Source organism: Bidens hawaiensis, unplaced genomic scaffold (genome assembly GCF_021521415.1).
Source record: "Bidens hawaiensis isolate Kalapana, Puna unplaced genomic scaffold, B.hawaiensis_p1.1 tig00004864_1, whole genome shotgun sequence".
In the NCBI taxonomy this organism is placed as follows: Eukaryota; Viridiplantae; Streptophyta; class Magnoliopsida; order Asterales; family Asteraceae; genus Bidens; species Bidens hawaiensis.
In genome coordinates, this window is record NW_027491306.1 from 643,390 (window position 1) to 668,770 (window position 25,381).

At 36.4% G+C, this 25,381-nt stretch overlaps 1 protein-coding gene across 1 annotated transcript; it reads left to right on the forward strand.

The window, feature by feature from the left end:
- Positions 1 to 18,831: 18,831 nt before the first annotated feature.
- Positions 18,832 to 21,564, forward strand: LOC143628268 (ribulose-phosphate 3-epimerase, chloroplastic-like). Its single transcript, XM_077097903.1, has 10 exons — positions 18,832 to 18,908; positions 18,980 to 19,085; positions 19,214 to 19,354; positions 19,431 to 19,544; positions 19,642 to 19,720; positions 19,789 to 19,898; positions 20,156 to 20,212; positions 20,664 to 20,733; positions 21,093 to 21,189; positions 21,280 to 21,564. Exons 1-9 carry the CDS (start codon positions 18,832 to 18,834, stop codon positions 21,128 to 21,130), a joined length of 792 nt encoding a protein of 263 aa, XP_076954018.1. The 3' UTR covers positions 21,131 to 21,189; positions 21,280 to 21,564.
- The last annotated feature ends 3,817 nt before the right edge of the window (positions 21,565 to 25,381 follow it).

The window sequence follows — 25,381 nt, forward strand, 5'->3', positions numbered from 1 at the left end:
AAAATGATGCCTTAACATGTTCGTCTTAACGAGAATAACCGTGAGATAAAACTGAGACGCAAAATAAAATAAAAATAAAATTAAGTAAAATAAAATAAAACACATACATCATGATTTATACAACGATCAGGCTTTTAGCAGTTTTTAACATTTTCGGGATCAAATTTCATTTTTTCACGCGGGACAACACTTTAAGAAAAGATCCTAACATGGAAGCATATCAATTAAGATACTTTCACAATGATCCATTTTCAGCGTTATTTTGACATAGCGAAAAGGTTGATGGCAAGTATTTGGAACTTAGTATGACTTTCATTGCGCCAGTGATATGATTAGATTCAATTAGGCATAAAGCTTATATAGATATCACTTATGGACTTAAGATACCCCTTATCTCTTCTCAAAGCGTATTTGGCGTTCCCCAAATCACCCCAATTTGACTCCAACCCCCTAGTGCTTGATAAAATAATTTTCTTTATACAAAAAAATTTTAAGCTTTAAGGTTGAACGTTGGACTTACATGTCATCCGGACTTACAAGCCTTACATTCAGGGTGTTTAGGACTTACTTGAATGCCCCCCTGTAGTTCCCTCCCTGGGACCCCTTTAAGCTTTTGGAAAACAAATTTGAATGACAATAATTTTCATATATATATATATATATATATATATATATATATATTAAGCTTCAAATGAAATATAATATTTTTGGTGATCAAAACACTAACGGGCTCGTGTATGACTGGGTAATTGCTTTTATGCCTATCATTCGGAGAGATGTATCTATGAACATCCAAACATCTTCAAAATGACCCTCTACAATAAGTTTAGCAGTTTTAGTTTATATCACTTCAAACTTTTACTTATCATGGAAAGCTGCCATACACATCAATGACTTATCAAAAGCCTTTTTAGCTTAATAACTTCACACGTTAGGCACGCAGAATCAATTTATCTGTCATTTTTCAAAGGTTGGATTAATTTTCATTTGAAAATTTTTAAGCTTTTAATAAGCTTTAGCTGAATATTAATATCATTTCCCATATGATAATCCCGAAGACAATTTTAAATCCAATCACCCTAGTTACCTTCAGTTTTCAGGTGAATAGCTATCCTATATGTCTACAGGTAGATGATAGGACCAAACACATAGTAAAATGTGTCCTCAAAGGCCGACATAATTTTCAGTGAGAGAACTTAAACCAATAGTTAAATCAAGAAAATAATTTTTTTTTTATGTAAGTTCAGTCGCCCCAGTTGCTTTCAGTCCTAAGATTAATGGCTATCCCGTGAGTCAAAAATTGATGACGGGACCAAACATATAAAATATGTTCGTTGAACTTGAGTAACTGGCAAGATTTTAAGCAACAGAACAAAACGTTTAAATTTTTTATTTTTTTAAGCACACACAAGCACATTCTTTTTGTATTTTTACACACACACTCTTTTTGTATTTTTCTTTTTCTCCCCCTAAATTTGTACAGAAATTATAAAAAAAAAATTATGTACACAATTTAAACCTTAAAAAAATAATCAGTCATCAAAAGGGCAGCATCTTAAGAAACCCTACAAGCACATTGAATCTGGCTGTTTCGACCGGTTTCGTAAATAGGTCAGCCACATTATTATCAGTGTGGACCTGTTCAAGAAGTTAACTTCCGGTCGTAACAGTCACGAATAAAATGAATTTTGATATTGATGTGCTTGGTTTTAGAATGTAGAACCGGGTTTTTAACAATGGCAATGGCAGCATCATTATCACAGAAAATAGGAGTGTCAAGAAATTTCAAACCGTAATCCAGCAGTTGATGTTGAATCCAGATAACCTGAGAACAGCAGTCTCTTACACCATTATGTGTAATCTTTCCCTTCTCTCATCCCGCAAAGGAAACATACCCTCCATTACAAATTTGAATGTCGTCCAACTGAGAGATGCCTCCTATCATGTGCCTGGAACAGCTACTATTAATGTACCACGGTCTGATGATATTCCTCCATAGTTGTTCCTGCACGATGTGCGAGATTAGTTAGTCTTAGGTACCCAGTCCATAGTCGTTCTGGCACACCAAGTTTATCAATTTTAGATACAGGTAACCAAGACATGTCTTCCCGATTATCTAGAATTATACATGAGGAGTCTGAGGTTTGGAAACCGGAGACTTAGGTAACCATTTGTATTTCGGTTTTAAAATTTTATGGCTCACACAAATGATTTGCTTTGTCTCATGTTTACGATCGGAAGACCATGAAAGATTTGATTTGTTTTTTAATCTCGATCCCGAAACGTGTGATGGTCTCGAAACCAAACTCAGTTTTCCGACGTGTTTTCAAGATATGGCAGGAGTTGCTTGTCTAACTTTGGAACGATCGGCCTTGTCTCGAATCCAATTTCCATTAGAAGGACTTTCCTTGAAATAATTTGATTTATTTGAATGTGATTTGTTGAAAGTATTCCGAGGCACGCTCCTCTAACGGTGTCCATAATATGGGACATAAGGACGATGCGGGCAGTTTCTAGCAATGTGACCAGGAATGCCACAGTTGAAGCAAGTTTGTCGCTTCACATGTAAATCTGGGTGGCTAATTCCTGGTCTCGATCTACTTTGCAAATTTTGCTGTCTCGCATCGACCTTAGTGATTGATTCACTTGCACTTTTCATGCCTGTGTTTACATCTTTAACGGGTTTTGGTGGTGTGTATTTACTAGCATTTTCCTGTTTAACATCAGTATTTAAAGATAAATCACACTTATTAATACTACTAGAACATTCAACCACACAATTCTTTATGCTCTTAAAAACAGAGCCCACACAAGCATTAGTCTTAACAGAAGATAAATCACACAATTCAAAACAAGCATTATTAAAATTGTCTTTATTAGGCAAAACAAGTAAATCTTCCTCACCCAATCCTCAATGATTACTTCATCTGCATGCAAAGTAGAAACATTAGTATCATTCACTTTCACAACTGATTGAGCTGGTTTGACAAACTCGGGTATTATCCTTTCATTAATTTCAGGTTTGCCATATTTCAAAGATTTCTTTTTATCTTCCTCAATAAAAAAAGGAGAGGGAGTATAATAATCATTGTATGGAGGTGGAACCTCATTATACCCAATTCCCTAACCCTTCTTTTCTTTCCATCTTAATTGCTTTTCAATCATAGATTCAACGACCGCACTAGAAACATTAAACTTTTTAAAATTGAACTCATCATTTTCAAATTTATTCGTTAATTTAGCGTTTTCCAAAATAGATGCTTCAAGTTTGGCGGTTAGATCAGCAATTTCTTATTCGCATCTAAGATGTGACAACACTTGACACTGAAATCACTTTGCAATTTTGAAAAGTCTTTGTTTGATGCTTCTAATTTTTCTGTAAGACCCTTCTCAAGTTTCTTAAGTGTAAAGTTTTCATGTTTTATATTTTCCATTTCCCTAACAAGATTACTATTATGCACACGAAATAGCTCTACCTTTCTAATGTATGCTTGAGAACATAAATTAGAGTTTACCTCAGATGAACCAGCAGGAGTAGAAACCATGAAAGCAAACTGGAGACTCTTCACCTGATCTTCAGTCTCATTTCCTTCTTCAACATCATCAACTTGAGCGAGGTTTGCAGTCTGACCCAGAATAGTGAGTGCCTCCATCTGATCAGCCCAGTCAAACTGTTGTGCAACTAATCCTTGCCCGTTTCTTCCAGCAACAGCATTATCTCCCCTTGCACCATTCATAGGAACCAGATCCCTTTCAGTATTTCCCTCCTTTGCTGGATTTGTGCATTCTCTAGCAAAGTGTCCTGGTTCATGACAGTTGTAGCACCTGAGGTTCTCCTTGTTGAAACCCACCTTTTTGTTTGCAGGTAAGTTCCAATTGTTCCTGCCAGTCCTTTTGGTGAACTTCTTCGCTCTGAATACAGCCATGGCAATTTGCCAGGAGATATCCATCTCTTCCACGTCATCAGGATGGATCTGATCCAGTTCAGTAGAACCGACTGGTTGAACAAGGTCTCCAGCGAGAAAGGCATTATAGCAGTTCATGAAGCCTGCCATGAGAGCAATATTCTCTTGAGTTTCCTTTGAGATCGCAGGTCCTTGGGCAGGAGACTTGCTGGATGAAGCAACACTCGGTTGGGGTTGAGACTGTGGAGATGGTTGTGGAAAGAATATGGAAGCAGGCGGCTGTGGCTGAGGTGTAGGTGGAGTGAATTGGCATTGAGTTGATCTGAACATGGAAAAGCTTCCATTTGGCTGCTGCGGCTGCGAGTACACACCCTGAGAGGACTTGAACATGGAGAAGTTGTCTTGTGATATAAGTGCGTTGTTAGATGACGCGGCGTATCCAGCAGCAGTATACGAATTTGCATGGTTGATTGCTCGTTGTTTGTCATCCATATCACATGACTTGATGATAGCAATCACCTCAGATAGAGTTAGTCTAGAAAGATCCTTTGTCTTCTTGATAACAGCAACGTTCATATCCCATCCTTATGGCAGAGAGTTGATCAATTTGTTGTTGGTTTCAATGAGAGTTAAGTGTATGTTGGCTGATCTCATCTCGGTTACAAGTGTGACGAATCTTTGCAGCTGACTTTCCAAGGACTCACCCAGAACATGATTGAACATATTAAACTTTTGGCGCAGCAAGTCCTGACGACTGCGCTTCATGTCTTCGTTTCCCTCATAGACCTCTATCAGTGCCTGCCATAAGTCCTTTGCTGATTGCAACTCGCGGAATCCTTGAGCAATCTCAGGCGACAGGGCCATAGTAAGAGTGGCAAGTGCCCTCTCATATTCTTCTACCTTGTCATAGTCAGCATCAACATACAATTCGATAGGCTTGACAGCAATCTCTCCTTCGGCTATTTCATATGTGATCGGTTGAGGACCTCTAACTATGCTCCTCAACACCTTAGCATCTTTCATCTTGACATACTTTTCGAACCTGAATTTCCATTCATAGAATCCTTTGTGCTTCAGCAGTCGGGGCACACATGTAGCAGTATCCATAATGGAGTCTAGCTCCTGGTGAAGTGCTGAGTTAACTGATGCGTTGATGGATTGATCCATGATGATTATAAACCCAAAACAAACCCAAAGACTGACCCGAGAACCAGATACTTGACCCGAGAACCCAATTGATGATCCAAGAACTAAACCGTCTATCCGAGAACCCAATTAGTTACCCGAGAACCCGAATAATGACCTGAGAACTGCTGAGTCAACCAGAGAACCAGAGAACTAGTGAACCAGTAAACTATCCCGAGAACCCTCAATCTTGGCCGAGAACAATTTGGCCGAAACGATCAAAGTCTTCCCGAGAACCACTTTTGAAATGTTTCTAGATAAGGAAACAACCTCAAATCCCTAAAAATCAGGGATTTGAATTCTAGTTTTGATTTTGATCAATCTTGTGTTCAAAATAGTCAAAAGAATTCCGATGAACACGATGAACACAACTTCAACAGCCACCACACTTGTAATACCAGAAAACACACCAAAACATCAACCAAGAACCCAATAATTAAATCTTGATATCACAACCGAGCCTAGAATAGGTCAATAGGCTCTGATACCAATTGTAAGTCCCGTGTCAGAGGATCTTGCAATGTGATACCAAATACACGATGAAATGCGTAAAATAACAACGTGTTGATTCAATACGTGAATGATAATAGCAATAAGAACACACAAGAAAGGCTTCAAAACACACTATTATATAATAGTCGAGTGCTTAAGCCCTTTAGCGTTACACAATGTCACGGCTTCAATACTAACAAAAATGACCAACCTAGAACCGTTAACATATGTTCTATATATATCCTACTAACTAGGCCCAAACCAACTAAAAGCCCGCTGAGATCAACAGATCTCGGTTTACAAACAAAAGCCCAAACTATACAAAACTAAGCCCAAAATTACAAGCATAAACCACAAAATACGACACAACACTATAACATACCCCATCCGTTTTGTAGCGCGTTTCAACGTCATTATGCTGCTAACACCGATTGTCGCTAATGTACTCGATGCAACCGTTTTGGGCACCATAGCACCCCTTGTCGTGAAACCACCATGATGTCGATTGCTGCTCCATGGGTTGCTCAACCGAACCCTCGTCCCATGCAATTTGGTTAACCCATTAATCAAGTGCAGGCTTGTTATAACTATGGTGACCCTGGCCACTTCCGCAACGCTTGTCCATGACTCATGAATGTGAAATCGCTTCAGCTGGCTCCAGCCTCGCAGTTACAGCTTCAAGCTTACCAAGCCTATCAAGCTATCCAGCCACAACTTTCACAATTATTGGCTAATCAATCTTAAGCTCAATAGGTCCCAGCTATTCAAGCACCTGCACCACAAGACGGTCAAGATGCTCAAGCTTCGCAAGATGCTCGTCGGCGTGCTTTCATGATTAATGCCCATCAAGCCCAACAAAGCGGCAACGTGGTGAACCGTACGTTTTTTCGTAAACGACCATTTTGCATCCATTTTATTTGATATCGGTGCCAATATAACTTTCGTGTCCTTAGAATTTGAACTTTTGCTTGCTAAACCCCGATCTAAGCTTAGAAACTCGTACTCTGTTGAAGTAGCTAACGGTAAATCTGTATCGATAGACGCTGTTATTTGGAATTGCGAGTTAAATCTAAACGGCCACAAGTTCTCAATTAACCTCATACCTATGCAATTGGAAAGTTTTGATATCATAGTAGGCATGAACTAGTTATCTTTTCATCGTGCCGAAGTCGTTTGTTTCGAGAAGTTCATCTGTATCCCGCTTGTAAATGGTTAACTTCTTCGTGTCTTTGGTGAAAAGCCTTCCCCTTTGAGCCGTAATTTCATAACTTGTTCTCAAGCCCAAACGTACTTACGCAAGAAGTATGTGTCGTTCGTCGCTCATGTGGTGGAAAAGAAGGAACAGAAGATCGAAGACATTCCTGTCGTTCACGAAGTTTTTCCCGAAGATGTTTTTGGTCATCCTCATATTCATTAAGTTGAATTCTGAATCGATCTCGTGCCTGGTGCAACCCCGATTGCGAAGGCTCCTTGCCGTCTTGCACCCTCCGAGATGCAAGATTTGTCCAATCAGCTCCAAGAACTTTCGGACAAAGGGTTCATTCGCCCTAGTTCATCTCTATGGGGGCGCACCCATTCTTTTCATCAAGAAGAAATATGGCTCTTTTCGTACGTGCATCGACTACTGGGAGCTCAACAAGCTTATGGTCAAGAATCGTCATCCTTTGCCTCGCATTGACGATTTTTCTGATCAACTCCAAGGGGCTTCATGCTTCTCAAAGATTGATCTTCGTTCGGGTTATCATCTGCTGCGCATGCATGAAGACGACATACCTAAAACCACCTTTAGGTCTCAATACGAAGATTACAAATTTAGGGTTATGCCCTTCGGGTTAACCAATGCACCCGCGGTATTGGACCTCATGAACCGCGTATTCAAGCCTTTAGATAAATTCATAATTGTTTTTATTGACGACATCCTCATTTATTCTAAGTCCAAAGCTGAGCACGAGAAACACCTTCATTCCATCCTTGACCTTTTGAGGAAGGAACAACTTTATGTTAAGTTCTCTAAGTGCGAATTCTAGTTGAATGAAATTTCGTTCTTAGGGTATATAGTAAACAAAAAGGGTATCCATGTAGACCCAACCAAAGTCGAAGCCATTAAGAATTGGAAAACTCCAACCTCTCCCACCGAAGTTTGCCCATTTCTTGGTCCTACGAGTTATTATCCCCGTTTCATTCTTAACTTTTCCATGATCGCTTTGCCCCTAACCGCTTTAACTCACAAGAATAAACCTTATGAGTGGGGGCCAAAGCAACATGAAGCTTTGCAAAATCTAAAGCATATGCTTTGCGATGCACCGATCCTTGGACTCCTCGAGGGCAATGAAGATTTTGTTGTCTATTGCGATGCTTCTAATCAAGGCCTCGGTTGTGTCCTTATGCAACGAGGCAAAGTTATCGCATACGCTTCATGATAACTTAAGATTCATGAAAGGAATTATACGACGCATGATCTCGAACTCGGTGATGTCATATTCGCGTTGAAAATTTGGAGACATTACTTTTATGGCACTAAATGTGTAGTATTCACTAACCATAAGAGTCTTCAACATATTTTCGACCAAAAGGATCTAAACATGCTGCAACGACGATGGGCCAAACTACTTAGTGACTACGAGTGCGAAATTCATTACCACCCTAGTAAAGCGAATGTTGTAGCCGATGCTCTTAGTCGAAAGACCCATGTGAAATCAACCTTGCTTAATAGCGTGACCGTTCAAACCGATCTTAAACTTCGTATCTTTGAAGCTCAACATGTCTTTGTCACCAAGGGTAATATGTAGAACGAAATGTCATGTGGCGCTGAGCTTCAACTCAAAACTAAGCGTGATGGTTTGTTGTATTACCTTAATCATTTATGGGTTCTTAATCGTGACGATCTTCACACCTTCATCATGGACGAAGCTCATAAGTCTCGATATTTCATTCATCCCGGTGCGGATAAGATGTATTTCGATCTACGGTCTACTTTCTGGTGGCGCGGTATGAAGAAAGACATTGCGTTATACGTTGCAAAATGCCTTACTTGCGCTAAATTTAAGGCCGAGCAACAACGACCATCGGTTTGCTCGTGCAACCGCACATTCCCATTTGGAAATGGGAAGATATAGCCATGGATTTTGTGTTCAAACTTTCGACTACTCGAAGCCGCCACGACGGTATTTGGGTTATAGTTGACCGATTAACTAAGTCCACTCATTTCATCCCGATCAGCGAAAAGTTCTCGATTGATCAGCTTGCTCATATTTATGTTCAGTGTATTGCTTGTCGTCATGGTGTACCTTTGCATATCATTTCTGATCGTGATAGCCATTTTACTTTGCATTTCTGGGCATCACTTCAAATCGCGTTAGGGACTCGATTGGATCTTAGCACAACCTATCATCCTCAAACTGATGGACAATCCGAGAGAACGATTCAAACAATCGAAGACATGCTTAGGTCATGTGTCAAGGATTTTGGTGGAAACTAGGATTCTCATCTTCACTTGATTTAGTTTTCATACAACAATAGTTTCAGATGAGTATCGGTATGGCTCCATTCGAAGCACTTAATAGCCATAAATGTTATTCCCCTATAGGTTGGAATGAAATTGGTGAAACCCAAATCATAGGCCCATAACTTGTTCAAGAGACAACTGACCGAATCGCTCAAATTTGACAAAATCTCTTAGCCGCTCGTAGCCATCAAAAGAGTTACGCTGATAACCAACGATGACTTCTTGAGTTTAATGTCGGCGACCGTGTTCTTCTCAAGGTATCCCCTTGGAAAGGTGTCGTTCGTTTCGGGAAGAAAGGCAAACTATCTCCTCGATAATTTAGACCTTTCAAAATTCTCGAAGTATCGATAGTGTGGCTTATACTCTCGAGCTTCCGCAAGAACTTTCGAATATTCATCCGACGTTTCATGTTTCAAACCTTAATAAATGACTAGCTGAGGGAAATCTCCACATACCACTTGATGACACTTCATGGAGAAACCGGTGGAAATCATGGATCGCAAAGACAAGGAAACCAAACGTAGCCGTATACCTTTGGTAAAGGTTTGTTGGGAATCCAAGTGTGGCGCTAAAATTCACTTGGGAGCGGGAAGACCAAATGTGAACTAAGTATCCTCATCTTTTTTTATACGTATTTGATTTTTGATATTTAAGGGAAATGGTTAAAAAATTAACAAAAAAATGTGCATTGACTCAGGTTCGAACCCAGGTCTAAAGTTTAACAGCCTACAAGCTTAACCACTGGATTAGTCTAATAATTTGATTATAATCCAGAAACAAAACTATAAAACTATATGTTCATGGTCATCTTCTACAACAAAAACCCTAACAATTCAATTCGATCAATCCAAACCATGTTTGTTTAATTAATGTTAGGGTTTTAATAGACGGCTAAAAACTAAGAAAAACCATATAAAAATTACCTGGAAAAGTTATTGGTTGATGGTGAGCGAGAGCTCGCCGGAATACCAACTTTGATGTTCAATTGAAGATTACAAAGCGTGTTTAAGTAATATTTAAGATTGTGAACAAGTTTAGATGCAAGATGGGGTCGTATTTATACTACTAATTGAAACGAAAATATGTTAATTGTGTTTTAAAGAACTTCTGGCAGGTTAGCGGTTGAAATGGGTTAGATTACAGCTAAATAGATGGGATTATACGTTAATAACAACGTTTACGGGTTTATTATTCAGTTCTAAAGTCGTTAAAACGAATAAACAGGTCAAACGCGATATTAAAGGGGCTTGATTTGGCATCGCCGACGGCCGGAGCATTTGGTCGAAAAACGGGTATTTTGGGGGGGGGGGGGGCTGGGCAATGAGAAATAAAATATATTATTTAAAATACAATTTATAATTCTGGCCATTCATCTATGATATTATATTAAATCTTGATTAAAGTATATTTTTTCAATACAAACCTTGAACTACAAAATGTTTTATAAATGAAATAAAATTAATATACTTGGATAATTTTCAAATTATATCTGAATAGTTTGCGAATTGTTTAAACATTTAAAACTTAAATTTCGGGTTTCGTTAATTGATCGAAAATATTAGAAAACAACGAACGAAAACTTAAATCATCAGAAATATTTTATTAATGATAAATAAAATACATTGAAACGACACAACGGGTCGGTTTAACGAATTCAAATACAAATACGAATACAATTACAAATACGAATAAAAATTGACGAATGTCACAGCATTCCCTAATTTTGAGAATTTCGTCCCGAAATTAAATAGAAGAATCCGTATAAAAAAAGATGAGGATACTTAGTTCACATTTGGTCTTCCCGCTCCCAAGTGAATTTTAGCGCCACACTTGGATTCCCAACAAACCTTTACTAAAGGTATACAGCTACGTTTGGTTTCCTTGTCTTTGCAATCCATGATTTCCACCGGTTTCACCATGAAGTGTCATTAAGTGGTGTGTGGAAATTTCCCTCGGCTAGCCATTTATTAAGGTTTGAAACATGAAATGTCGGATGAATATTCGAAAGTTCTTGCAGAAGCTCGAGAGTATAAGCCACACTACCGATACTTCGAGAATTTTGAAAGGTCCAACAAATCGAGGAGATAGTTTGCCTTTCTTCCCGAAACGAACGACACCTTTCCAAGGGGATACCTTGAGAAGAACACGGTCGCCGACATTATTTAAAAATCGTAATAAATCAAATAAAATTATTTTTTAACATAAATAAAATTTTTTTAAATTATAATGTATCATTTTCAACTAAAACCTAACTTCCACATTCGTTAAACCATTAAAATTAATTTATATTTCCGTTACTTATTAACTTTAACCCGTTAACTTTAATTCGTTAACTTTAAATTAATAACATAATTATTTTTTTCGAGTTATGACCCGTGCTTTGTAAATACCATAACTTTTATATTAGCATTTAGTTATAATATTAAATAATACAAATCGTTAAAAATTCCGTTAAGCTTGAAAAATAATACTAAAATAATTTATGCCTTAAATAATAAAAATTATAATAAAATAATAACAATTCCCAACAAATAATTAACTTTATTAATCCTGTTAGTTAGTCTTTAAATTTTCGTATTTATTTTTATTTATAGTTTGTGCGGATCGTTCGTTTCGGTTCCTTTAACGCATTTCGGTTTTATCTTTATTTCCACTTCAATTTCTAAGGTGAGTTTCTCACACCCCCTTTTTAATGCTTTTACATTTTTGGGGGTAGCATGTGTATCATATTCAAACGTTTACTTAGTTATTCTTTATTCAAACTACAATTCGTATTATGGACTTGTGTTTTTATTTGCTTACTTGCGTTGATTCAATTTCAAGTGGTGATATCGATAAGTATGCCCATACCCCCCCCCCCCCCCTTTTGCACTCAAGATCGTCGTGCTATGAGTGGAAAAGGGACCCCGATCCGAGTACGTTGGTTGTTACAAGATGGAAAGAACCCTTGCGTGCGTTTATTTGAGTTACCAATTGGAAAGGACCTTGCTTGCGTTGTTAACATTAGTTTTTGTTTCAAACAGTTTTATGAAGATTTAAACGAAAAACTCCAAAACTTGAACATAAACCTGAACTTTGAAATTGATTGAAATTGGATACTCAAGCACCTGAAATCTATGAGTTTAATCGAACATATAACATATTAAAATTAATTCCCAAATCATCAACTTAAGTTACTTCCCAAATAATCGGCTTAAAATAGTTCCCAAATAATCGGCTTTTCGTTGTTTAGCTAATTTTGCGGTAATTACAATTCTGAATATAATTTATATCAAACCACTAAGCACTTTAAATGAGAAATGAAAACTAGCTGGAAAAAAAATTATGGCACGTCAAACATGTAAACAAATAAGTGAAACTTATAGCCCTAATACACTTGGGGATTCATAAATTTAGACTAATAGTTGAAGTTTATCCAAGTTCTTGACGCCTGGGAATACCTTCTGTGAGTTCTATGGAATATCTAAAAACAATTTTCATTTATAAAGGTTTTAAAGTTCCTTATCTTTGTAACATTGATATTAGTTTACTATCTATTCATAGTGACGAACGACATGTACTTACCACAAACATTAAAGTTATGGAAGAAAGAAAGTGAAGAGGTTGGATTCTTCAAAAAAATATCGGCACATTGAAGTTACTTTTGAGGCCTAAGTGGATATTGCCGCTGGTTTCTGTTTTCATATACGACACTGATTGGATGAGAAGTATGGTTTACGATGGTAAACTAAATAGTGTTGTAGAACTTTCTAGGTGATAGTTGGACTAGGGCTGGCAATTGGGTACCTGTTAAATACACGATAAGACCTGTTAAGCAAAAAAGTGCGGTATGTGATTTTTTAATTTTCTTAAATAATTGAAATTAGTAGGCTAGAATCCATTGTATTCCTTTATTGGTACATGAAACTTAAAACTGTCTTATAGACATGACATATAAAGTCGTTAAACGAGTCATATTCATGTTTGATACTTGTGTTCAGCGCGCCGCTGCATACCTGTTAAACCTGTTAAGACACGAATTGCCAGCCCTAAGTTGGACGGTGGGGTACTCACCATCGATTAATCGGTATCATTCGAATAGTTTACAACCGTAAATCTCCTTTCCCAGCCAATCAATGTCGTATATCATAAATCGAACGCATGCAGCCCAATTGAGACACGCTACAAGCAGCAACGTCCTCATAGGACTCAAAAGTGGTTTCAAGATCAACATGCTAATAATCGTTTAATGTTTTTAAGATCAATAGTGATCATGAGAATATGGATTTGGTTTCATCAGCGATGATTCTCTATAGAGGTATATATAGATGTATTAATAATAGATTGTTAATGTATTTTTTTTTGTTAGTCCTAAATATTAGAAACCCATGAACTACCTTAAGGCTGTGCGCTATGGGCGCCGTGGAAGAGGGAGAAGGGAGCGGTGGGGCTGCAAACACCGCTGGGGGGCGTGGTTGGGTGGGGTGCTGAGGGGGCAGCGGTGGAGGGGAAGGCGGGCGCGGAAGGGAGGTGAGGGGGGGGGGGCACCACCAACGATAATATAGCAGTTTAAAAAAAATTAAAATTAACATTTCTATATAAATTCAAACCTTTTTCTCAATTTTACTCAAACAACTTTCATATTCACACCAAATTTAACCATCTTCACAACATTCATCTTCACACCAAATCATGAACCCTAACTCGAACCCGAACCCGAACACGGGCTCAAGCTCAACACCGAACCCAAACCCGAACCTGAATCAAAACCCGTGGGATCCCAGTTGTATGTGGTGGGCTAGTTTGCTCGCAAATAACGTCGACCTTAGCAACCCGTTCTATGCAAACCAACAACGACCGACGATTCCTCCACCCATGCCACCGTTTACCCCCGATATGTTCTTTCGGGCGCCAATGCCATATACGTTCTCGCAAGTACCACAAACCCAAATACCCAAAACACAAGTCCGACGTCCAAAAAGAAGTCATAAAAAAAAGAACCCGGGTGACGTTCGAATAACCGAAAAGGGCGGACGACAAATGTGGGAAGTGGACGAGGTAATGGCGTTAGCCTTAGCGTGGATCGACCTCTTCCGAAGACTCGATTCAAGGTATATTATAAAAATATTTATATGTTTTCCATGTTATATTTTTTTGTTTACTAATATTAAGCTTTTATATGTATCGAAGGTGACGGCAAGCATTCGCCGGAGTTTTGGGTACATACACACCAAGTTCTTTGCTTTAATGGGTCGAGGAGAGTATCGCGGGAATGACTCCGTCTACAACAAATGGAAGTCATTACGCACACAAATAACCGACTTCACAGCCGTTCACACCCGCGTTGTGAACAACAGAAAAAGCGGCATGGCGATGTCGATGTGTTGGAGGCATGCTTAAAACAATACAAAGCCCTTTATAATAAAGATTTTAGCATGTTGGATGTTTGGAGACAATGCATAAGCTCGCCAAAGTGGCATACGGTCCCGACATCATCACCACCGCGACCGTCCAAACGGTCAAAGACAACGTCTACTTCGGCCGATCAATCGCCGTCACAGCCCATGTCCGATGGTCGTTGTCAAATTAATCTAAACGAGTTGGATCCGGAATTAATCTTTTACGAACCGGATGAGTTGCCACGGCCGGTAGGAAGAGATAAAGCCAAGGCGGCGGTTAGAGGTGGAGGATCTTCGTCCAGAACCACATCCTCTAAGAGTTCCGACACGAGCTCGCATTTTGAAAACTTGGAGCGGAGGCTAGCCGAAATTGCCAACATTAAAAAACAAAAACAGGAGGGCCTCATGAAGTTGCACGAAGAAAGAAAGGCGATGCTTGCAGAATATAAAGCGATGCACCAAGAGCGAACGAAACAAAAGGAACTCGAGCTCATCACAAAAGATCTATCACATCTAGATCCTGTGTCGCAGGCGGTGATGGAAAAAAGAAGAGCAAAGATATTGGCCAAATATGCAAACGAGGACGACGACGACGACGAGCATTAGTTATATTTTATTTTTAGGTTTTTTTTTATTTGTAGGGTTTTTATTTTTATTGGTTTTTTTATTTGAATGTTTTTTATTTTTATTTGTATTGGTTTTTTGTTTTATAAAAAAAGAAAAAGGTTGGGCTTCGAAGCCCCCTCACCATAGAGGGACAGTATGCCCTGGGGCTTCGATTCCCCCAGTGCACACGTGGCGCTGTGGAGGGGCTTCGAAGCGCCCCACCATAACACGCAGCCTAAGTGTAACATTTAATACTTTAAGTCAAATTTTAATTTATTACTTAACATTAATTTATAGTTAATGCTTTGTTTGCGTATTCCTAAATATTAGAACTTCATGAACCACTTTGAATGAAAAAATTAATATTTTAGCTTTAACTGACAAAAGTTTAATTTCTAGCCTAATTATTAGAATTTTAACATAGTCGTTCAATATTTTGTTTATTAATTTATTAGTTTATTTAATCCTAAAAATTAGAGATTCATGAGCTACTTTAATTGAAACATTGAATATTTTAGGTTAATCAAAAATTTGATTTGTGCTTTATTTTAAGTTTTTAACAAATTTCATTCTTTAATACTTTTAACTAGTGTTAAGACTCCCACATTTCGGCGAGAAGAGTGTACGCGAGCAATTTGGTGTTGGTTTTGGGCAAAAGTCAAACCCAACACCAAAGTTTCAGTTTTTTGGTTATTCAAAACCGTTTGGTTTCGGTTATTTTAGTTTTCGGGTTTCAGGTTCAATTCAATTTCTATTTGGCACAAAGCCAAAATATTAGGGCTTGCTTTTGTGTTGGCATTAAACTTTCCATCTTCAAAAACCAATAAAATAAGCACGTAAGCACTTAACAATTAGCATGCAAAGCAAGACAATTATGACAAGATAACACACTGACATTTAGTATGAATCGTAATTGAGTTTGAAAACATGAGATAAATATGTTGTAGTTTTTAGGATACATGCTACACCCCAAAAATAATTGTCATCATCATCGTACTAAGTATATCCCACCAATAGCAAAACTATGGTAGGGTCTGAGGAGGATAAGATGTAGATAGCCTTACCTCTACCTCATAGGAATAGAGAGGCTGTTTCCGGTGAGACCCCCGGCTCAATAGTAGTTTTGCATCAAGCCTTGTACATAAGGAACATAACACTCGACCATCGGCACACCGGCCAATTGGTACATGTACCCTTGTCTTTCGGCTATCAATGCCACCACATGATTCCTGATTAACCTTCCTCCACTTTTAACGTTATTTTCTCGAGATTGGTAAAATAACGTCAAAATTAGTGCAATTTCACTTTTGCTCACCTGAGGGTTCACACATATACACATTATATGTGTGCACCGCAAGCAGGGCACACCCCAAAAATAATAAAAACGTAAAAACAGGTTGTGATATACTCACCTTATAAGCCAAAGCGAGTGAAAACGAGCAAAACAAACTTTTTAGCGAGCTGACTGACGTAACTCAGTTTAACGGGAAACTCTAGGTAAAATGTCTAATTTAGGAATTTGTTTAAAAGAATGATGAAAACAAATAAATAAAGCTAGGAGTTCGGTTCTTGAATCAGAGTTTAATATTAACTAGTTAAAAGTCGAATAAAAGTGGAAGAATGTAATTAAACAAGTTGTAGTTTGATTTTTATTAATAATTACAAATTAGTTTGGTTAATTCAAACAAAACATGAGAATTGTAGAATTAAAGTTAGTTAAGCGAGTGGTTCGGTTTTATCATACTAGAACCCGGAACTAGGTCGAATTCGCTTCCAACAAACTCAGTATGTAAAAACGATAAAAGTTAACATTAGTTTTGTTTCAAAACAATTTATGTAGATTTAAACGAAAAACCCCAAAACTTGAACATAAACACTAACTTTGAAATTGATTGAAATTGGATACTCAAACACCTCAAACCTATGAATTAGAACATAACATATTAAAATTAGTACCCAAATCATCGACTTAAGTTACTTCCCAAATAATCGGCTTAAAATAGTTCTCAAATAATCGATTTTTCATTGTTTAGCTAATTTTGCGGTAATTACAATTTCTAAATATAATTTATATCAAACCACTAAGCACTTTAAATGAGAAATGAAAACTAACTGAAAAAAAAATATTATGGCAAGTCAAACATGTAAACAAATTAGTGAAACTTATAGCTCTAAGACACTTGGACTAATAGTTGAAGTTTATCCAAGTTTCTTGGCCACATTACCCTTAACTGAGTTGGATGCAAACTGATTAGTAGCAAACTGACCCATAATCATAAACTTGACCGGCATGGTCAACATTTGACTATCTAATCATAAAAAAATCATAAAAAAACATTGTGGATTCAAAGCCTAAATTAGATGTACCTCTTGAAAGTGTTGACAATTTCTGATGCTTTAACGTGCCATTATTGGCCACAAGAATTTAATTTACATTGATATTTTGACAACAGAAGTGTCGTTTATGTATTTTATTCTTGAATTCAACGTTGTATCAACTTACTTGGTTATATTTTGTTAATTCAAATCACCCAGCTATTCTCGACCCCAATATTCCATTTATTTATATTTTGGATTATGGCCCTCACCCATTTAACCTTTTCAACTCATGATTGGAGATGGATGTGTTTTGGCCTTTTGTTGATTCGACTTGGAAGAAGCAGATTCAAGTTAACCGTAATACCAGGTTTATTAATTTTAAAGATAAATAAAACGACCTTAAAAGGGTTTGTAAGGAGTAGAATCGTGAAAGGCTTAAGAAAAAAGACGGATACAAATAGATCGGATGACCAGTTTTATTATACATGATGATGATCACTATAGTTAAATCAATAATAGACATTAAAATATTTGTTTTCTTTAAAATGATATTATAATCTAAACACCCTGGTTACATTATTAAAATCAATTCCATTGGTAATAAATATATTCTTGAAGCAATCGAATGGAGTCAGGTGAGGCTGACTTTTAATGGCAACCGAAGGCCACTTTCTTGACAACCAAAAACACTAATCTTTACCTAGTGTTCCAGAGTTTCATTTATTCTTAGGTTTAAAATACAAGGAAAAGAAATGATAAGATTGAATAGGGGAAGAAACGAAAAGAAATTATATATTCAAAAGACATTCTCTAGTTAAAATAAAAAAATAGAAAAGAAAGTGTTAATTACATTCTTGAGTTAGATAGAAAGGAAAAAAAATTATAACTTTACAATCATGTCCTCATTATTAAGTTAGATAAGAAGGAAAAAATAGGGCAAATTAGTAATATTTTCATGACTTAAACTTTCCTTCAAAATCAGACCATATTTGGCTAGAAAGTTTTGAAGAAAAAAAACATTAACTTTTTTTTCCATTCTCTTTCTTTTCTTTTAATGAAAAAAAAATTCTTATCTTTTCTTTTTTAAACCCTTAAATAAAAAACTCAATAATGTAGTGTTAAAGAAGAGAAGAGAAAGAAAATAAAAAAAAATTATTGTGTTCTCAGTTTAGTTTAAGAAAGAAAAATATAAAAATGTGTTCGCAAATTTTATTAAAAAATAAAAAGAAAAGGAGGGAGGGAGAGAGAAAATAAGAAAGAAAATAAGTAAATTTGTTTTTTTTTAAATTAAAAAGGAAAAAAATTGAATAGAAAAAGAAGATGATTTATAAGCGAACTCTGGAACACTAATCAACACCCAAACAGAAAAGGAAAAGAAAGAAGATTATTATTTTATTTATAGGAAAGAAAAGATCACCCACGGCCACCAACTAAGAAGAACATGGCAACTGCTTCTTTCGGTTCATCCACTCTAATTAAAATGAATGGGTTTGTCAAGCCGTCGCTCAATGGCGCAAGGTATCAGTTTTTAATTAAGGGTTTTGGTTTAGATTATGTAATTAATCGAGTTTGGTGAATCTGGAGTGTAGGAGAGACATCGTGAAGGCTAGCGCGCGTCTTGATAAGTTTTCCAAGACTGATATTATTGTTTCTCCTTCCATTCTCTCTGCAAATTTCTCAAACTTGGGACAACAGGTATTATTATTATTATTATTATTATTGTTATGTGTTAACTATAAATAAGTAGTTTGAATTTAGGGATCCCAGCCCATACCTGATTTCATTGTAAAATCATATTATTATTTTTATATATAAATGTGTAGGTGAAAGCGGTTGAGCTGGCTGGTTGTGACTGGATTCATGTTGACGTTATGGACGGTCGTTTTGTTCCCAATATAACTATCGGACCTCTTGTTGTCGATGCATTGCGACCTGTCACAGATCTTCCATTGGACGTGCATTTGGTAATTAGCATATCCTTTAGAAAATTATATTTATAAGTATATGTTTCATGCTAATGAAAGTTATTAAACTTGACAGATGATCGTGGAACCTGAGCAACGAGTGCCCGACTTTATAAAAGCTGGAGCCGACATAGTTAGTGTCCATTGTGAGCAATCTTCAACTATTCATTTACACCGAACTCTAAATCAGGTGAAATTTCATACATTTTTATTAATTTTTGATTATTTGTTTCTTTAATTTGTGATTTTCATAGTGTTTTGTTTGTTTGTTTGTTTGTTTGTTTTAGATTAAAACTCTTGGAGCAAAAGCTGGAGTTGTCTTGAACCCTGCAACACCATTGACAGCAATAGAATATGTCCTGGATGGTAAATTGTAATGTTATTTAGTATATAGTCTTTTGTTAATGAGATTATTAATATTTTTTGTTTAACAGTGGTTGATCTGGTTTTGATTATGTCTGTAAATCCTGGATTTGGTGGACAAAGCTTTATTGAAAGTCAAGTGAAGAAGATATCAGATTTGAGAAAAATGTGTGTCGAGAAGGTGTGCTATATAAATTGTTCACGGGTTGACCCGACCCGTTTAATAAATTACCAATTTTGACACGTTGCCAACTTATCATTTTGGCACCTGTGATATTTACACTCGGTTTTTGGACCGGTTTGTGTTTTTATTCAAGAATCCCAACAGGTTCATCCATGGGGTTTGTAATAGACCACGTGACCCATTGACCCATTTACCCGTCTTCAGGTTTTACATTCTAACATTTTACAATGACATTGTATTTTATTGTTTCATAGGGTGCGAACCCATGGATTGAGGTAGATGGTGGAGTGGGCCCCAATAATGCATACAAGGTATGCATCCATTTGGACTTGTGTTCGTGAATTATAATTATAACTGTGAAACTTGTAAACCCTAGAAAGCAGGGCTGTTAAATGGGTTGTGTTTGCGGGCTGGACCCAACACGAGCCCAAACATAACATGTGTATTCATGAGTTGACACAAACATGGCCCATCTAACATGGAAAAAGTTTACTCTTTTTTTTTTCTTTTTTGCACATTAATACTTTAAATTTTTAATTTTACATATTATTTTTATCTTTCTGAAGCTATGCAAAGTTATTTTTAAAATTTGACACTAAAAATACCCGATACTTAAGTGATTGCATAAAACACCTATATCAAAAAGAAAGTTAACAAAGCATGGTTTAAACTGGTCATTAACGTGTTGGCGGGTTCGAATCGTAACTTACTTGAACCCGTTTAGGCTAAACGAAACCTTAATTTCTCAATATTCCCTCGAAGGTTATTGAAGCCGGTGCTAATGCGTTGGTTGCTGGTTCTGCTGTATTTGGAGCTAAAGATTATGCTGAAGGTAAGTGCTTCACTTTTCACCATATGAGGTGGCAATTTCTACCAGTTTACTTGTTAATGGGTCGATTTGGTTGGCTTTTTAATTTAGCTAAAAGGAAAACGGGTTGGAAGTGACCAGGAGTTTAGTTAAATTCATACAGCCTTCTAAATCATTTTATTTAAAGATTATTATTATTGTTATAGGTGGACAAAAAGCGTTTGCAAATAAACCTGACCCGTCCAAAAAACGACCCGTTTTTACCCTTGCCCAACCGGCCCATTATGCCAGCTCTATTTTAACTTTAACAATAAACTTAGATACAAATCTTTAAACTTGTTTGACATATCTTTTTATGCTATTGGATGTTTTTGTTCTTAAAGCAATAAGAGGAATCAAAACCAGCACTAGACCGGCATGACACTTTTGGACCTCAGCTGGATTTATTCAAGTAGGATGCGACTTCATTGATTATTACAAGTAAGATAGTTTCTTGTTACCACTATTTAGTATTGTGAATCTCTGTGGTTGGATTTTCTAAGATGATTGTAAAAATGTAGCATTTTGCAGACAATTGGAAGAATTTAATACTAAAAACTGCATTGCTTCATGCTGTGACATATATTCCTACAAAGGTGATGGAAAGAGAGACCATATAAAGACACACAGAATAGTAGAAACATATAGTATCTAGTATGTACCAAATGTTGCATAGACGAGTGTAAAAAGTTCATATCTTTTGCTTTTGTCGGTTTTCACATATATGATTGGTGTACGGAGAAGTCTTATTGTTAAATCTCATCCTTTTGTTGTTGCATGTTTGTTAACTTTTCTTTATACTGATCTGATGTCTGAATGAACCTTGGTTTTAAAAAGAGTGTGGCGCTCCGATGCGTTTTGATCTTAATAGACGATGTGCAACATGATGGATGTTTGACTTCTTGTTAAAAAATATTTATAGATACTATTTTAAGTTTAAGTCCTTAACTCTTAAAACACTGTATTATTAAAATATAGGACATTCTCATCATCTCCTATCAGTGTGTTTTTTTTTTTTAAGTTGATGGTCTTATTTCTTCAAACTGCTCAGACCTGTTTGCACAGTCAATGTCATGCACACATTAGTGTTTTAGGGTTTAAGAAGTTGGGTTTAATGGGTGAAAGCTTCATTATTGAACAAGCAATTTGGTTTCTTCCATGAACAAGATTCATCTGCAGCTGATTATTGTCACAGCCTATAACTTTTTATGTCTTGTTTCTTTAGTGTTTATGCAGTAATTTATATTTGTTTTTCAACACTAACCTAAATTAAGTTTTTAATTTTAACTGTAATTTAAAGAGTAAACCGCTAAAACTAGAGGTGCACAAACCGGGTTCCTTTAAAGACCCGGGTACGATTCCTGGTAGTTTTGGGTTTCAAATGGGTCCCATATGTTCTAATATACTTTAAAGTTAATTACTTTTCATCATTTAGGTTTATGGATAAGTTCTAGTTTCCTCTTAAAACTAAAGAAATGACAGATTGCATTTGTAACAGATTTCGTCATTCCGACTGAAGAAACGTTAAAATCCAGTCGTGTGTCTCGCACATGAGGATATTTTGGTATTTTTAACACATTTACTAAAAAAATATATTACAAAATAAAAAATAAAGATTTTCCTTTTCAAAATATATAAACCTTGTCAATCTCTTTTGTCTCATTTTCTACCGGCTAAACGAGCATTTTTTTCGTTGATAGGTTTAGCAAAAATATGTTTGTTTGTAGGTATCTAACAATAGTTGAAATGAGTTTTTGCTGCTCCGCCATCTCAATGATCACGGAATTTGGTAAACATCAACTTTTGACTAGGATGACAAGACTATGATACCCCTATGTTCCGGCATCTTAGATGGCAACATTGGATTCCAACTTTGATTAACACGTTCACTCAGGTTTCGTCTTGCATTAAGAACAGTGCAGTCCATTTTAACTTTAAGCATGAATGCATAATGCAGAAACTTTCTTTCAACTAATATATATAGATGTAGTGTATGCAGCCATCACCAAATCAACAGACTCTCAGCTTTTAACCCCTCATATACAGGGCTGTAATTGAACCAAACGAGACATTGTCCGTGTTTGCCTCGTAAGCTTTTGTTGGACAAATGGACTATTCATGAACACTTTACCGAACGAAATTTCGTGTGCCTGTTAAGGAATTGAGCTTGTCCGTTAATTTCGTAAATTGACACTAACGGACACAAAAGACCGTAGCCAAACACTAACGGACAAAAATGGACATAAGCGAACACAAATGGACATATATTAATTTGAGAATAATAATCATTAAATCAAACACAATGTCACCCAAAAATACCGAAAAACGCCACATAATATCTAAAAAAGCTTAACACTGTGATCATAAACATAATTATATAAAAAATATATATAGTTAAAAATACTTAAAAATAGTAACAGTGAAATTCTAATAAACGAGTGTGTGTGTGTGTGTAAATGGTAATCGGACAGACATTAACGAACGAACCTGTACGAACACATAACCGAACGTTCATGAACACGGTTGAACGAATGCAGCCCATGTTTTCGTTAAGCTTACCGAAGGAAATACTTTGTTCATGTCCGATCATTTATTAAACAGGCGAACATAAACGAACTTCCCGCTGAACGGTTTGCTGGACATTTGGTTCGTTTACAGCCCTCGAGTCATATATCTTGAGCATCATTTTTTAAAACTGTTTCATTTAAACCAACCCTCTGTATAACAAAATATGTGAATGCGGAATGTTAGTAGGATAACATCCTTGATGTGTTTACTCCTTTTGGATTGACTGTCTTTTGAATCATCTGCTCCATACACCTTAAATGGTGCGTATATGATCTTTTTATGGTTTGTACTTAAAATTGAGAGGAAATGATATAATAAAACATGTGTAATATAAGCATCACCAGAAATATCATTATTGCTCAACCTGTGGATGCAAAAAGCTGGTCAACAATTAAGAGTTGGTTTCTACTGATATAATGGTGTTTCAGTGTCATATATATTAGCAAGGCTTCAAATCTAGTGGCAAAACTCGCTTTAGTGACCTTTAATTATTTGTTAATCAAACCCACTAAAACTAAGACATCATAAACCTTTTAAATAATCAGACACATTTGTAAATATAATATGCGTTAAAATCTTTATGAGAATGAGAACCAATGACTTTGTTTTCCAGTGCTTACTTGATATGAAATAAAATTAAATACATAGCTTCCTTTCTTTCATCCAGAATATTAGATTCAGGCTCTCCATATATAAATCTTTTAACACTGAGAATTATGTTCTTAAAAGCGGTTCTGCTTCTTGTTGTTCTTATACAAATGAATGTTGCTGGATCTGGTTCGAATCTTCTTACGGATCATGTTGCATTACTGAAAAATGAAAATCAAAACCCGGATAAAAGATGATTCTCACGGTGTTTTCAGATCGTGGAATGATTCTCTTCCTTTTTGCATGTGGCAAGGAGTGACACGCGGTCGTCAACACCAAAGAGTTACAAGGTTAATTCTAGCAGGCAACGATTTAGTAGGTTCTTTATCTCCTTTTCTTGGAAACCTTAGCTTCCTCAGGTCCATCATCTTAGATGAAAACCGGTTTTATGGAGGTATCCCACATGAAATAAGTCATTTATTTAGGAGGGGCATTCCCAGTTCCTCCTTCAACCAGTTGAAAGAATTGCGAGAATTAGCCCTTGGAGAAAATGGCCTTGTTGGAGAGTTTTCATTGTTTTTCTTTAACCTTTCAAAGTTGGAAATTTTACACATCCCAGAGCTAAAAACCAACTTCATGGCAATCTACCCACAAACTTATGCTTGAGTCAACCTCATCTCAGAAATCTAGCAATAGATGTTAATCACTATTATGTCAATTTGGATGGTAAAGTTGTCCCATTTGACCTGAAAGTTAAACTATGCATTCCTTTGAATTTCTTTACAGTTTTTGTTCTTTCTAATCCGTTGAGTACCTTATTGGTTTTTCTTAGTTTTCAGTTCAAGAACCCAAATAAAACAAGCAGTTAATAGTTATAGTAGTAATTTGTACCAGCAATGTTGTAAAACCAACAAATCAACAACCGAAATATAGTTTATTAACAATATTCCATGTCTAGGTTGCTTAAAGAACATAATGCTATGCAGTAATATGTTTTAAATAATCATTAGGATCAGATTTAACTGAAATGAGTAGTGTGTATTAAACTGGTATCAAAACGAGTATGTCGTAGCCTCCGACACCACCACTAGTTGTCGTAAACACAAGCATAGCAGGTGAGCTCATTTTGATACTTTTTTCGTTGTTACAGAACCAATTTTGGTCACAGCCCAATTTGACCCGCAACCTAATTAATATCTTTCAGAAATGACCCATTTTGACCCGAACCCAAACCAACACACTCTAAAAATGGCCCGTTTGTTGGTCGAGATTCACTCACACACAAAAGATTAAACGAAGAACAGGATATGTGAACAAGCTTTTGTTCAACATTTTGTATTAATCAAAACAAACTTGAAGACTCCATAAAGCATCAACCCTCATAACCCTATTTCACCTAGACAAAATCAAAACATACTCAAACTCTCTAACATCCCGAAATTAAAATAACGACCAATAAAGTGATGAAGTGCTTCAA